The 11,479-nt window shown below is 32.5% G+C and overlaps 1 protein-coding gene across 5 annotated transcripts; it reads left to right on the forward strand.

Moving 5' to 3' along the window:
* The first annotated feature begins 3,103 nt into the window (after nucleotides 1-3,103).
* TBC1D5 (TBC1 domain family member 5) lies at nucleotides 3,104-10,914 on the forward strand. 5 transcript variants are annotated; one of them, XR_012409291.1, is made up of 12 exons: nucleotides 3,135-3,427; nucleotides 3,631-3,810; nucleotides 3,865-3,958; nucleotides 4,013-4,129; nucleotides 6,252-6,403; nucleotides 6,476-6,526; nucleotides 6,587-6,689; nucleotides 8,837-8,973; nucleotides 9,033-9,175; nucleotides 9,411-9,826; nucleotides 9,905-9,945; nucleotides 10,318-10,402. XR_012409291.1 is itself a non-coding variant. In XM_073962992.1 (11 exons), exons 1-11 carry the CDS (start codon nucleotides 3,297-3,299, stop codon nucleotides 10,828-10,830), a joined length of 2,007 nt encoding a protein of 668 aa, XP_073819093.1. In that variant the 5' UTR covers nucleotides 3,104-3,296; the 3' UTR covers nucleotides 10,831-10,914. The 5 variants fall into 5 exon arrangements, 3 of the variants coding, with proteins under 3 accessions (XP_073819093.1, XP_073819094.1, XP_073819095.1); XM_073962992.1 differs by lacking the exon at nucleotides 9,905-9,945 and having other exon boundaries at nucleotides 3,104-3,427; nucleotides 9,411-9,796; nucleotides 10,318-10,914; XR_012409290.1 differs by having other exon boundaries at nucleotides 9,411-9,945; nucleotides 10,318-10,914.
* Nucleotides 10,915-11,479: the final 565 nt, after the last annotated feature.

Raw genomic sequence — 11,479 nt, forward strand, 5'->3', positions numbered from 1 at the left:
ATATGATAATTTTGTTTTATTTGGTCCAATTTTATTTCCTATTGTGTATTAGTTAAGCTTTGTCGACCTAAGTTTGTGTAAATAAAAATTCGTTTCGTCAATTTTTGTTGACATCTTCAGGGGATACGTCTATTAATAAAAACATGGTACAATGAGGTAGAGGCAGGCCAGGTATGAAAATCACTGAGAAATGCCACCCTGCAGCCATGGCTTAAAACGTCAAATGGCATGGTACAATAATAATGGTAGATGTACCTGCATAGCTATCCTGTATTACAAAAATATATGGAACTTAGAGCTTCACTTTTTATATGTTAAAGTGCCATATAGAGTAAAAACATTTCTTTAGCTATGCTCCAGAATATTCTTGTTGGAAAAGTGTTCCAAAAATAGCAAAAGTTCTTCCCAAACTTATTACAGTGAAAAAATGTCATTCACTTATTTTCTAATTGACAAGTTTGGCTAATCTGACATCGTGATTGCTGGCATCCGATTTGCAGATAAATGTCAGCACAATTTTTATAAAAATTGTAATTTTAACATTCCCGTACTTTTGGAACAAATTTAAATTAATATCAATATTTGATAAATCGTTCATTCGTAAGTTTTGCTAAAAAAATCAACAATTTTATTTTGCCACGCGAATACACATTTTTTTCATTGTTTTCAATTTTAAGATATAGTGTTACAGCAGAAGTTTTTTGTTGGAACAATTCAGCGATACATCTACCTTTATGATTGCATAATGTCAACAACAGTACAAAATGTCAACCCTGCTTTTGACAGATTAGGCCATAAAAAGAAAAAAAATTGTAATCAGCTGTTAGCTGTGGCCTACCTTCACTTTATTCTACCATGAATTAAAAAACATAAAAAACATCAAGTTACAATCTAATCTTCATGTCAATATATGTAAATAAACTTACAATAATTTTGAATATATTTACATGAAGGTTTTCGTCAAATAGCACAATGAATGTCAACACATATTTAATTAAAGACAACTTAAATTATATCACAGATTTCTATATTGCAACTCATGGTAGAACAAATACAAGGTAAAATTAATACTACAACAAATACAACTCGAACAACAACCACAAAGGAATTTGTTTTTGTTTGTAAACGTTAGTGTCAACGTAAATGTAAACAAAGCAAGGAAATGTCTATAAATTATTGGAATTTAAAAAACTAATAATTTTTCACATTTGATTGAATATTTTGGAAAACATGAATGAAAACTCGTTAGATTTTCAATTTGAATGTTTCCATATCATTCCACTAAATGCATAATTTCTCGCAGAAAGTAGAATACTTGTAAAAATGTTTCGGGTCGCTGGTAATTCATTGAAAAAAGAGAAGATGTTTCAATCATTTGCTTTTGAAAACAAAAAAGCACATGTTTATTAGGACTTTATTCTTTTCAAGTTTAACAAAATACCACACATATTAACAAATATTGTACCGCCTCTATAAGCGGTGTTTTAGTGTGCGGCATGTCGTTCGGACCTGGAGGAGGTTACATGTCAATGATATGAAGCCGTCTTTATGGGAAATAGTTTTTTTTTCTGATGAATAAATTTGTTCTTGAAAAATATATATCCCTAATATACATCGAACATAGAAATAAATACATAAAATGTCGAATGGAATTTGACACTAACACTACAACCCAGTTCAGTCAGCTGGGTATTGCTGCTACCTTTTCTTGTTCTACCATGATTGCAACTCGGTAACTAATACTAATGTTGTTGGTGTCTTCCTTCACATTCATATGATTCGGTAAGGGGTAGTTTACACTATATGTAAATGTCATATGACATGAAATTTTCCATCGTTAAATATTCGCTAATATGTGGAATATTGGAGATTTTGCTTACGCCATTTATTCTGTGCATCCACCCCAACAAAAATATAATAAAATTACGTCTCCACATTGTCTCTGTGGGTAGATATGGAATGTTTTTATTTCGTGTCATATGACATTGATAGATAGTGTAAACTGCCTCTAAGTAAGACATAGCATGTCTACACTTTATAGACAAACACAAGCGATAAAAAGGCAACAAGAGCCCATTTGGCGAAAATTTTAACAGTTTACATTAAGTCTGTCTGGTTACTTTTCCAGCAAGAACTTTCTCAGAGAGTAAGGAGTTTTTATTCTCTTTTGCTAGAAAATTATAAAAAGTAAACAGACACCTTCCCAGCAAAAACCAGCAAGCAATCAGCTGACTTGCCAAAACAGAACAATTTGTCGGCCAATGAAGGAACCAATGGAAGCAAAAATGTGTATTTTATTAAAAATAAAAAAAGACCCAAAATGGATTTTTCCACCTCGCAACTTTGTTCTACAAAAAAATAATGCAATTGGACTTGCTATTTCCGCAATAAAATAGTTTTTTTTTTTATTTTCACTAACATAAATCAACGAAAAATTAAAAACAGATGATTGATTGTTTTCAGAAAGAAGAAGACTTGCAAATGTTTGCTAGAAGAAATTTGTCCAGCAAGAATTGGCAAACTCTCAGTGAAAGAACTGTCAAAATGTCTCTCTCGAATTGCTCTCTTTTGCTGGTTTTTTTGCGTTTAGAAAAAAGGAAAAAGATGAATGAAAATTAATGAACTAAACATTTTATAAAGAAGCAGAAGGAAATGGTTGTGTTTCCTTCTTAATTCCACACACATTTCTTGTCCATTAGTTCAAAATCGCGTAAAAAATCAGAAACAAAAAGGAAACAAATAACTGAAAGTCTGTATACACAAACATTGTTTTGACATGTCTCTCTCACTTTAATTTTGAAAATAGAAAAATATAAAAATATATTGAAAATACAAAATTATTCGGAAGTGATGGAAAAAATGAATGAAATGTGTGTAGTTAAATATAGAAGATACATTTGAAGGAAAGTCTATTGCTTTTCCTGTTCATTTAATGTATATTTTATGTGTTTTCGGTTCAAATTTTGTAAAAACAAGGAAACAAAAATGAAGGAAATTTTGTTTATGTTTCTGTTAATTACGAATAGTGTCGTGGAAACGGGTTAATTCGTGTACGTCGTTCGACAGGCGAACAACGTAATTGAAACGCTCGTGTGAACATGACATAAGCAAACGAGTTTGACATCGTTCCGATCGTTCTAGTCTCAGAATAGTTCCAATGAACTAGTTCGTTCCGGTACTACACAACTCTACAGGAAGAAGACTCGTAAATAAAAAATACTTCTTAATTTTTTATAATACTTGTGGGGAAAGAAAATGGAATAATTTCGAAATCAGTCTCTGCGTTAAAAATAAAAATGGCAGTGTCTGGTGTGGAAGCCATAACGTACAGATCTGAAATACAGGAAAAAGTAAATGGGCAGTCTGAAGATGTTGCAGCTGAGGATATGGATAAGGGATCAACATTGAACTCGAAGGAGCGATATAGGTACATAGGTCACTACAGTTTATGACGAAATAAACGGTTATGGTGGAGCTCTAAACTTCACTTCCCCTAAAATTTTGATTGTATTTCCGATATTATTCAATTTAATATAGCCAACAAGTAAATTATCATAATTTTTTTATCCTTAAACTTTGAACCAAGTGCAATTTCTGAAATGTTTACATTCTTCCAAATACATTTTCAAGGAACGAATGGAGAAATCTCTTAGCAAGCCTGGGTGAGAATCCAGAAAAAATACGGGAGCTGGCTTTTGATGGCGCATTACAATATTCGAAGTTCCGCAGTGTTTTTTGGTCCATATTATTGAGAGTTTTAAGTGAAGATCCTTCATCATGGGCCATTGAAAAATTTAAACAGAGACAAAGGTAAGATCTTGATTGAATCTGAATGACATTTATGATTCCATATTTGTTACTCAGCTATGAAAAATTGGGAAAAGAGTTCGCAAAAAATCCCCACCAGGCCGGAGACGATTTAATTCAGGATGATGATCCATTATCTCAGTCCTCAAAGGTATGTACAAATGTATTTACGTAAACAAGATGTTACATACTAAATATATCTTAGAGTATTTGGAATCAATACTTCAGTGATCAAGAATTGTTCGCAATTATACGTCAAGATGTGGTGCGAACATTCCCAGGAGTGGATTTCTTTCGTAAACCAACAATTCAGAATATTATGGTAAAGCACTCTTGAATTAATATTAATTAAGCTCAACTAAATCACGATAAAAATCAATGTTTTTGTCTGTTTTTAAAGATAAAAACTTAAGTATAGTACACATTGACAAGCAAAACTGACAGTCATCGAGGACTATTTCGTATCAAAGCCTAACTTATAAATTTCTTTTGAAATCTCTAAATAATACCGTATATATTGTATTTCAACAGTTCTAAGCTAAACAAGTAAGAAAAGCGCTAAGTTCGGTCGGGCCGAACTTTTTATACCCTCCACCACAAATTTCCGCCATTTGGGTGGATTAATGTGGCCACAACCTTCAAAATACCGAAATTCGGAAGGTACCGTTCTATGGGGGCTATATGATGGCGTGAACCTATACCTACAAATTGCTGGGGGAAAGTTTTATACGCCTAAAGAAGACTAAATACCAAATTTCAGCCATATCGGTGTGATAATGAGGCTAAAACGTTCAAAATATCGAAAATCGGGAGATATTGTATTATGGGGCCTATATCAACACGTGGACCTATATAAACATTTTATGGTAGAAATGTTTTTAGCCTCTGGAAACACAAAATACAAAGTTACAACCGATTCTACGGACAGACGGACGGACATGGCTATATCGATGTAGAATTGCACGCTGATCAAGAATATATATACTTTGTGGGGTCTACAATGATTATTTCGAGTAGTTACAAACGTAGTGACAAACTTAATATACCCCCATCCTATGGTGGAGGGTATAATAAAAGTTGTTATTTTCCGGAAAATTGTCCTAAAAGTTCGTTGACTGTCAGTTTTGAATGATAGTGTGTACTCCCCTTTAGTAGAGCGGCTCTATGCTTTTAAGGGGTTATGTCCACGTATTGAGGATATTGATATTTTTCATGAATTTTTACAAGAAATCTACCAAGTTTTTTCAAAAAATTTTGTTTTTCGGAATTTTTTCGTTGAAAAATATTGCACAGTAGGGTTATAATTTTTTTTTTTTGCAATTTTTGCAAATATCAAAAATGCCGTGAAAAACTACTATGAAATAGGTGTCATTTTCTCTCTATCGCGAAAAAGTTTCCGGACCAAATGCATTTAAGTTCTGTAATGCATTATTTAGTTCTATTTGTCATAATGACATCTACGCTTTTTGTAATAACTTATAATTTCAATCTAATTTAAAATCAATATCAAACCATTTTGGACCAATTTGTTATGAAATCGCGACATTTTATAGCAATTAATGCACATTTGACATTATTGCATTTTTTTTGTTTTTCTTTATAAACTCGCGAATTTTATGTTTGTATTTATTGTACTTATCGGTCAAGAGAATATGTGTCATGTGCAACGAATTCGCGAAAGTTACATACTGTTTTTAATGGCCTTGCCTTTGAGAATATTATTTGTTTTCTATAAATATTTATTCAAACAAAGCAAATTCAGTTTTTTTAAATAGAAGAAATATCAAAAAGGGCTTTAGTAATGGCAAGTCGATGCGGAAACTTTTTTCACCGAATCGAACTAAAACACGCGTTTTCGTTATCAGGACAATATTCCGCACATGGTACAGGCGTGGTATTTTATTGGTTATATCCCAGGCCGCCTACGAAACACTGTTTTTGCTAAAGTAATTTACGATGCCCACTGTAGCTCGAAAACGAATAAATCGATCAGCATATGTTTTTGTGGGATCATTAAAAATCTCTTACTTAAGCGAAACGGAAATAAAAAATATCCATTCATAAAAAAAGTGAGCTGTCAAAATTTCGATTTTAACTAAACTTTTTTATACATATGTATGTATAATAATACCACAAATACGTATGCAGATCGGATCATCCGTTATCGAGTTTTAGTGGGCACCGCTTTCCAAAATGCCATTTTGATAAAGCCGCGTTTCAAACGTCGATGTTACGTACAAATCGCAATGATTTTTCTCTTTCTCTAACGCTCATATCTAAGCTAATTTTTGTCCGATTAATATTTTTGCAATATATTCTATTTTACCTGTATTTAAAATGAGCCAATCAAAAATGTTTCTATTTTGTAAAATTTGTAAGTGGCCATAACCCCTTAATTGAGGTCATGGAGTATTCCCATTTCTATTAACTCTTTCTTTTAACAGATCAATATACTTTTTTATTATGCTCGCGATCATCCCTACATGTCTTACCGACAAGGGATGCACGAAATCTTAGCACCAATTATATTCGTCATGTATGGAGATCATCAGAGTTTTTTACATTTTAAGGAAATTGCTTTCAATACTGATATTGAGTGGGTACACTGGATTTTTAATTTATCTATATATCAGTTTATAATATTCGATTGGCTTTTTTTCCATTTCAGTAAAACCCTAATGGAAGTAATGAACCCTTCATATTTAGAAGCGGATTCATAGTAATGTATTCTCCTTATCAAACTACTTATAGTTTTCTAATCGATCATTTCATTTTGTAGTTTTATATTTTCTCGAGTGATGGCCTCTATTGAGTCTTATTATCGTGTACGTGGCCACATGGTACCAACAAATGAGAAGGATGATGTCTCTTCCGATACCGAGGTAAAAAATAACTTTTTATATACAAAATAAAAAAATAAAAAAATAGTATGGCTGACTTCATAAATACCACAAGGCGCGCCAAGTTGCACAGAATTGTCAAATTTTTGCAGTGTTTCGCGTTTGCTGCGATTGACAATTGATTAGAACTGTTATGCCAACCGACATTTGCGAAGAAAACAAGAAAAATTCATAAAAAATTGAAATGGCGGATTTGTGATACGCACATGTATAATATAATAAAGTATAATAAACAGAATTGCTTTTATATGACTTCACAGAAATTCAAACCTTTGTGCCAAAGATTTCACTTGTAAATGTCGCGTTTATGAAGTCAGCCTGTCTATAATACTTAGCAGTAGTGCGATTCTCTACCTCATTTTTTGTGTTACCGACAAAAAATCGGTGAAACTAAAACGCAAAATTATGATGAAAAGTTCATATAAAAGTTGACAACATTCTTTCTATCGGTAGAACTTTACGAATACGGTTATTGATCGATAACTTACCGTTAATTACCGAAATTATACGGTATTTTATTTTACCGAATTTTGTCGGTAACTCCATGTGATATCCTACACCACTTCTCCTTGGGTAATAGTCTTCCACGAAATTTCACTTCATATGCGAAATTTTGTAATTTGCGTCAATTTAAAAATGGGAATTGGAAAATTCCTATCATGATTGTAGCTATTTGTAGCATATTGTCTTTATTTTAAGCCTGCGGAAGATTTTATAAAAAAATTTAAAATTCTTACTTTATCGTGATTTTAGGGTTTCATGCCCTAAGAACAAATCGACAGCGGTATTCCTTTACAGTTAGAAAAATACTAATATTAATATGTTCAATTTGTGGATTTGTTATTCTATACTCATAGAGTAAACGACTACAAGCTTTACAAGTGGTACCGCTACATAAATTAAACTTGGCCTTAAAGGTCACCTATGTTACAGAAAATATGTTAACATAATGTGTGTTCGTTTATTAAAAATTTGTACGAATTTTTACTGGATGTTTTTCGTTTACTCTACAGTACAATGCAAAAGACCTTAGCAATTTACAAGGAGTTACTGGACTTTTAAAAATGTTTACAAATTATTGGATAAACGAACAGACCTATAGTATACTCCAGTTACACTAATCCCCTGTTTTTGTAACTAATTGTTCTTCGTTCGTCTATATTCGTAATAATTTAAGCATCCATAGCTCAGCCCCCAGAAGACATACATACCTAATTTTTTTGTATACCCGTTCCTCATATTGTTAAGAATTCCTCATTTAAAAATCTGCGCTCTATATTTCCACAAAAGCGAGTAAATCGATATATAAAATTTTACAAGTCGTGTGAGAAGAATAAAATTTCTTACAAAAACTGGGGGTAAATCATTAAATGAAAATATGGTTGAACAACATAATAAATATTGATATAACTTACTTGTGTGGAAAGTGTCTTCCAGGAATAAAATGCAAATATTACCAATTTTCACCCAAAAGTGTTGGTCCATTTAATCCGCTAAATATTATCATGTTAAAATGCAAGTCTCTTCCTTGCCGCTACAAAATAGGAAATAAATGTTGTTTTTGATTACGATCATCAGCAAAAACTAATCGTTTCCCGACCTCCAGCCAAAATTCTGTGACGATTGGTCTGTCCATACTTTCGGGCTGGAGATTGATTTCAATTTTTAGTAGATGGACGGACACACATCTCAGAATCGCTTTATATCTTCGACATATGAATTTTCGCGGTGATACATGAATTTTGAGAAAAACAAACTTACAATACCCTTTCCATATTATGATGTAGGGTAAAAAATTAATTGGAGAATTGCACTACAGAAATCTTTTTTTAATACTACAAAATATTTTATTTAAAAAAAAAAACAAAAACGAAAAAAATTGCATTCGAATGAAGAAAAGTTCGATCACCGAGAAACCGCTCCACAGCCGATATGGCGGAAGAGCCTCTACCAAAGGCGAAACATGCATGTCATAGTGGTGGTTGTGTGCTTTCCTTTTTCACTTGCAAAAATAAACGGTCATTAAGCTCGATTCCAACGAGAAATTAATTAAAATTAACATTAAAACAAAATGATCTTCGCCCTAATAGGCAGACATTTTTAAATAAATATCTTATATTACTTTACAGAAAGTTCCAACATTTGCATCTGAGGTAGAAGTTATAAGTCAATTAAATTTTATAAGAGATAAAATTTTAGCCAAAGAAGATTTGCATCTACACAATTATTTAATAAAACTGGATATTCCACTACATATTTTTGGAATGTAAGTGAATTATATTATTTTTGTTACATTTATTTGTTTACTATTTAAACTTTGATTAGCCGTTGGTTACGACTATTATTTGGCCGAGAATTCGCTTTGTTAGATCTACTTGTTCTATGGGATGCCATATTTGCCGACAGCGACCACTTCGATTTACCGAACTACATACTTGTTGCGATGCTTATAAGGATACGTGATAAATGTAAGATTAAATCGCTAATTTACGCAAAGAGTGTCAAAACTCAGAAATTGTTAACAGCATTTTTTTTTTTGCACAGCTTATTTGAAATTGTTTCAAATAATAATAAGATATCTTCAGAACTTAAGGTTAGCCAAAATGGATTTTGTTTTTAGTTAGGACACTCTTGAGTAAATGAGCGATATATGATGTTTCTTATACGTGTTTTACTATAATGTATGCCTGTTTATCATTGTAGTATTATTGAGCGACTATACAACGTGTCTAACATACTTAATGCGCTATCCCCAAAATGTGGATATCAGTTTGATCCTGAGGCACGCTTTACATATGAAAATGCCAAAGAAATACGATAGACCATCAAACGCATTCGTTTATTTCACAATGCCAGTAAATACACCTGGCCCTGTTCTTAAAGACAAAAAGGACCCACTTCGATCTCAGCCACTAGAAAAAAGTGCCTTGGAAAGGCATGTAACTGTAATACAGGAACGCAATGCAGCTGAAGAAGCTCTCTTTGCCAGACTCAAATCAGCTACGGAGGGCAGCAATTATGTAGCAATGGATGGCTACAAAGACAATGTACATAATTCAATCAAAAAATCAGATGAAAAAGAAGATCAGGTTATAACAAATTTGAACTGATGTATGCATGTATGTAGCCTAGTTTATAGTTCTGGAAACGTTAACGTATTTATTACCGCCCGCACTGTTTTTTTAATATACATATAGAAAAGGCAAACCATGTTAACATTTCCCCAACACATACTAAGGTTAGGAGTAACATATTCCTTTCATAGAACTAAAATCGAACACCAATAATATGCAGTGCGACAAATAATTGACATACAACAGGGAGGTAATTTGTTTTAGAAAAATTGCATAACATTTGAAGGGCATTGTCTTTAAGCCAGCTGTATTGGCAATCTGAATCCAAATTTGTTCGGAAACGAAAAAAGCCAGAAACGTCAAAAATCTGTAAGATATGTCCAATATCATTCTTAACAAATCGTTAATGTGATAATGTCTTTATAATTAGTACCCTTCAAATTGAAAGCTAATTTTAATAAAATAAATTACCTTTCCTTTGAACCTTAAGGTTAGTTCTCGCATTGTATTTTACAGTATACTTTATTTCTTCATAGAACGTCGAATTACTGAGATTGGAGCTAAAAAATGTCCAGACTGTCGTTAAGGTAACTGGTACGAAGTTGCGATCATATTTGGAAACAATTCGAAAATATGCACCCAAACAATCACCTCAAGAAATGATGGATGCTTTAGATGGCATTGAAGAACTATGTAAGTTTCTTGATTTAAAGTTTGATATTCCTGTACGTCCGCATCCTAGCCATATAGACCAAGCTCTGGAGGCCAATGAACAGCAGTACCAGCGCAAAATTGAAAAGACTGAACCAAATAATCTAACTATGAACCATGATCTCCGTACAATGTCATTAGGCAACATTCTACCAACCACTTACGAACGGCCCGATAATGGATTTATGTTAAGATCTTCAAAAATTTTAGGCAACATAAAAGAGTTTGAATTGGTTCCAATAATGTCGGATGATAAAGACATTCATCAAGCTGATACAAAGTATTCCAGTGGTAATGGTTTGCCAAAAGCCGATCCTTTACGCCCGAAAAATGATTAATATATGTATACATTATTGCTTAATTTGAATATTTTATGAATAAAATGAAAAGTTAAATGTTTTTTGCCTCCATTTCGCACACAATATACCTATTTGCTCTGTTCCATAACCTATAAGATGCTACTACTTTCTACTACGATTTTTCCTTTATGTTATCGAAAAAATAGTACAAATTAGTAGATTATTGCAGTATTGAAACAGACCGAACAGATAATGGGCATTCATCAAATTGATTCTTACTATAATTCGTTCGATTAACGTTAATGGGTGGGTATAAACTCACGGTAAGTAGATCATTTTTTTAGAGTTTAAAATGTTGACGGAATATTAGCAAAATTCCTTCGAAATAAGTTTAGCAACAATAAAGAACGGCAACATGTAGAAACTTGTACATAAAAATTTTGCTATCGATGCTAATGCTCGAATTTCGAAAAACAGCTGAGTTGTGCTAACAAGTTTCAAAATACGAAAAAATGGATGAGATATTCGACAAAATATTTTTCAAAGTTCGAAAATTGTAATTCTGTCGGATGCCAAATGAGAAAGTGACTGTAGGCATCTCCCTTGCGAGCATTTATATAACCGGACTGTATGTAAACTTGGCTGACTTCCATATCGTCAGTTCTTGAAAAATGTCTGAAGTATTGTA

The sequence above is a fragment of the Musca autumnalis genome, unplaced genomic scaffold (assembly GCF_047663935.1).
Source record: "Musca autumnalis isolate F117 unplaced genomic scaffold, ASM4766393v1 scaffold_1, whole genome shotgun sequence".
Lineage (NCBI taxonomy): Eukaryota > Metazoa > Arthropoda > Insecta > Diptera > Muscidae > Musca > Musca autumnalis.

Excerpts from the sequence above, each read along its gene's own strand:
- TBC1D5 (XM_073962992.1), top strand. The coding sequence starts at position 3,297 with ATGGCAGTGTCTGGTGTGGAAGCCATAACGTACAGATCTGAAATACAG. Across the intron at positions 4,130-6,251 it reads CAACAATTCAGAATATTATG|ATCAATATACTTTTTTATTA; the intron begins GTAAAGCACTCT and ends TTCTTTTAACAG. Across the intron at positions 9,797-10,317 it reads CAGATGAAAAAGAAGATCAG|AACGTCGAATTACTGAGATT; the intron begins GTTATAACAAAT and ends ATTTCTTCATAG.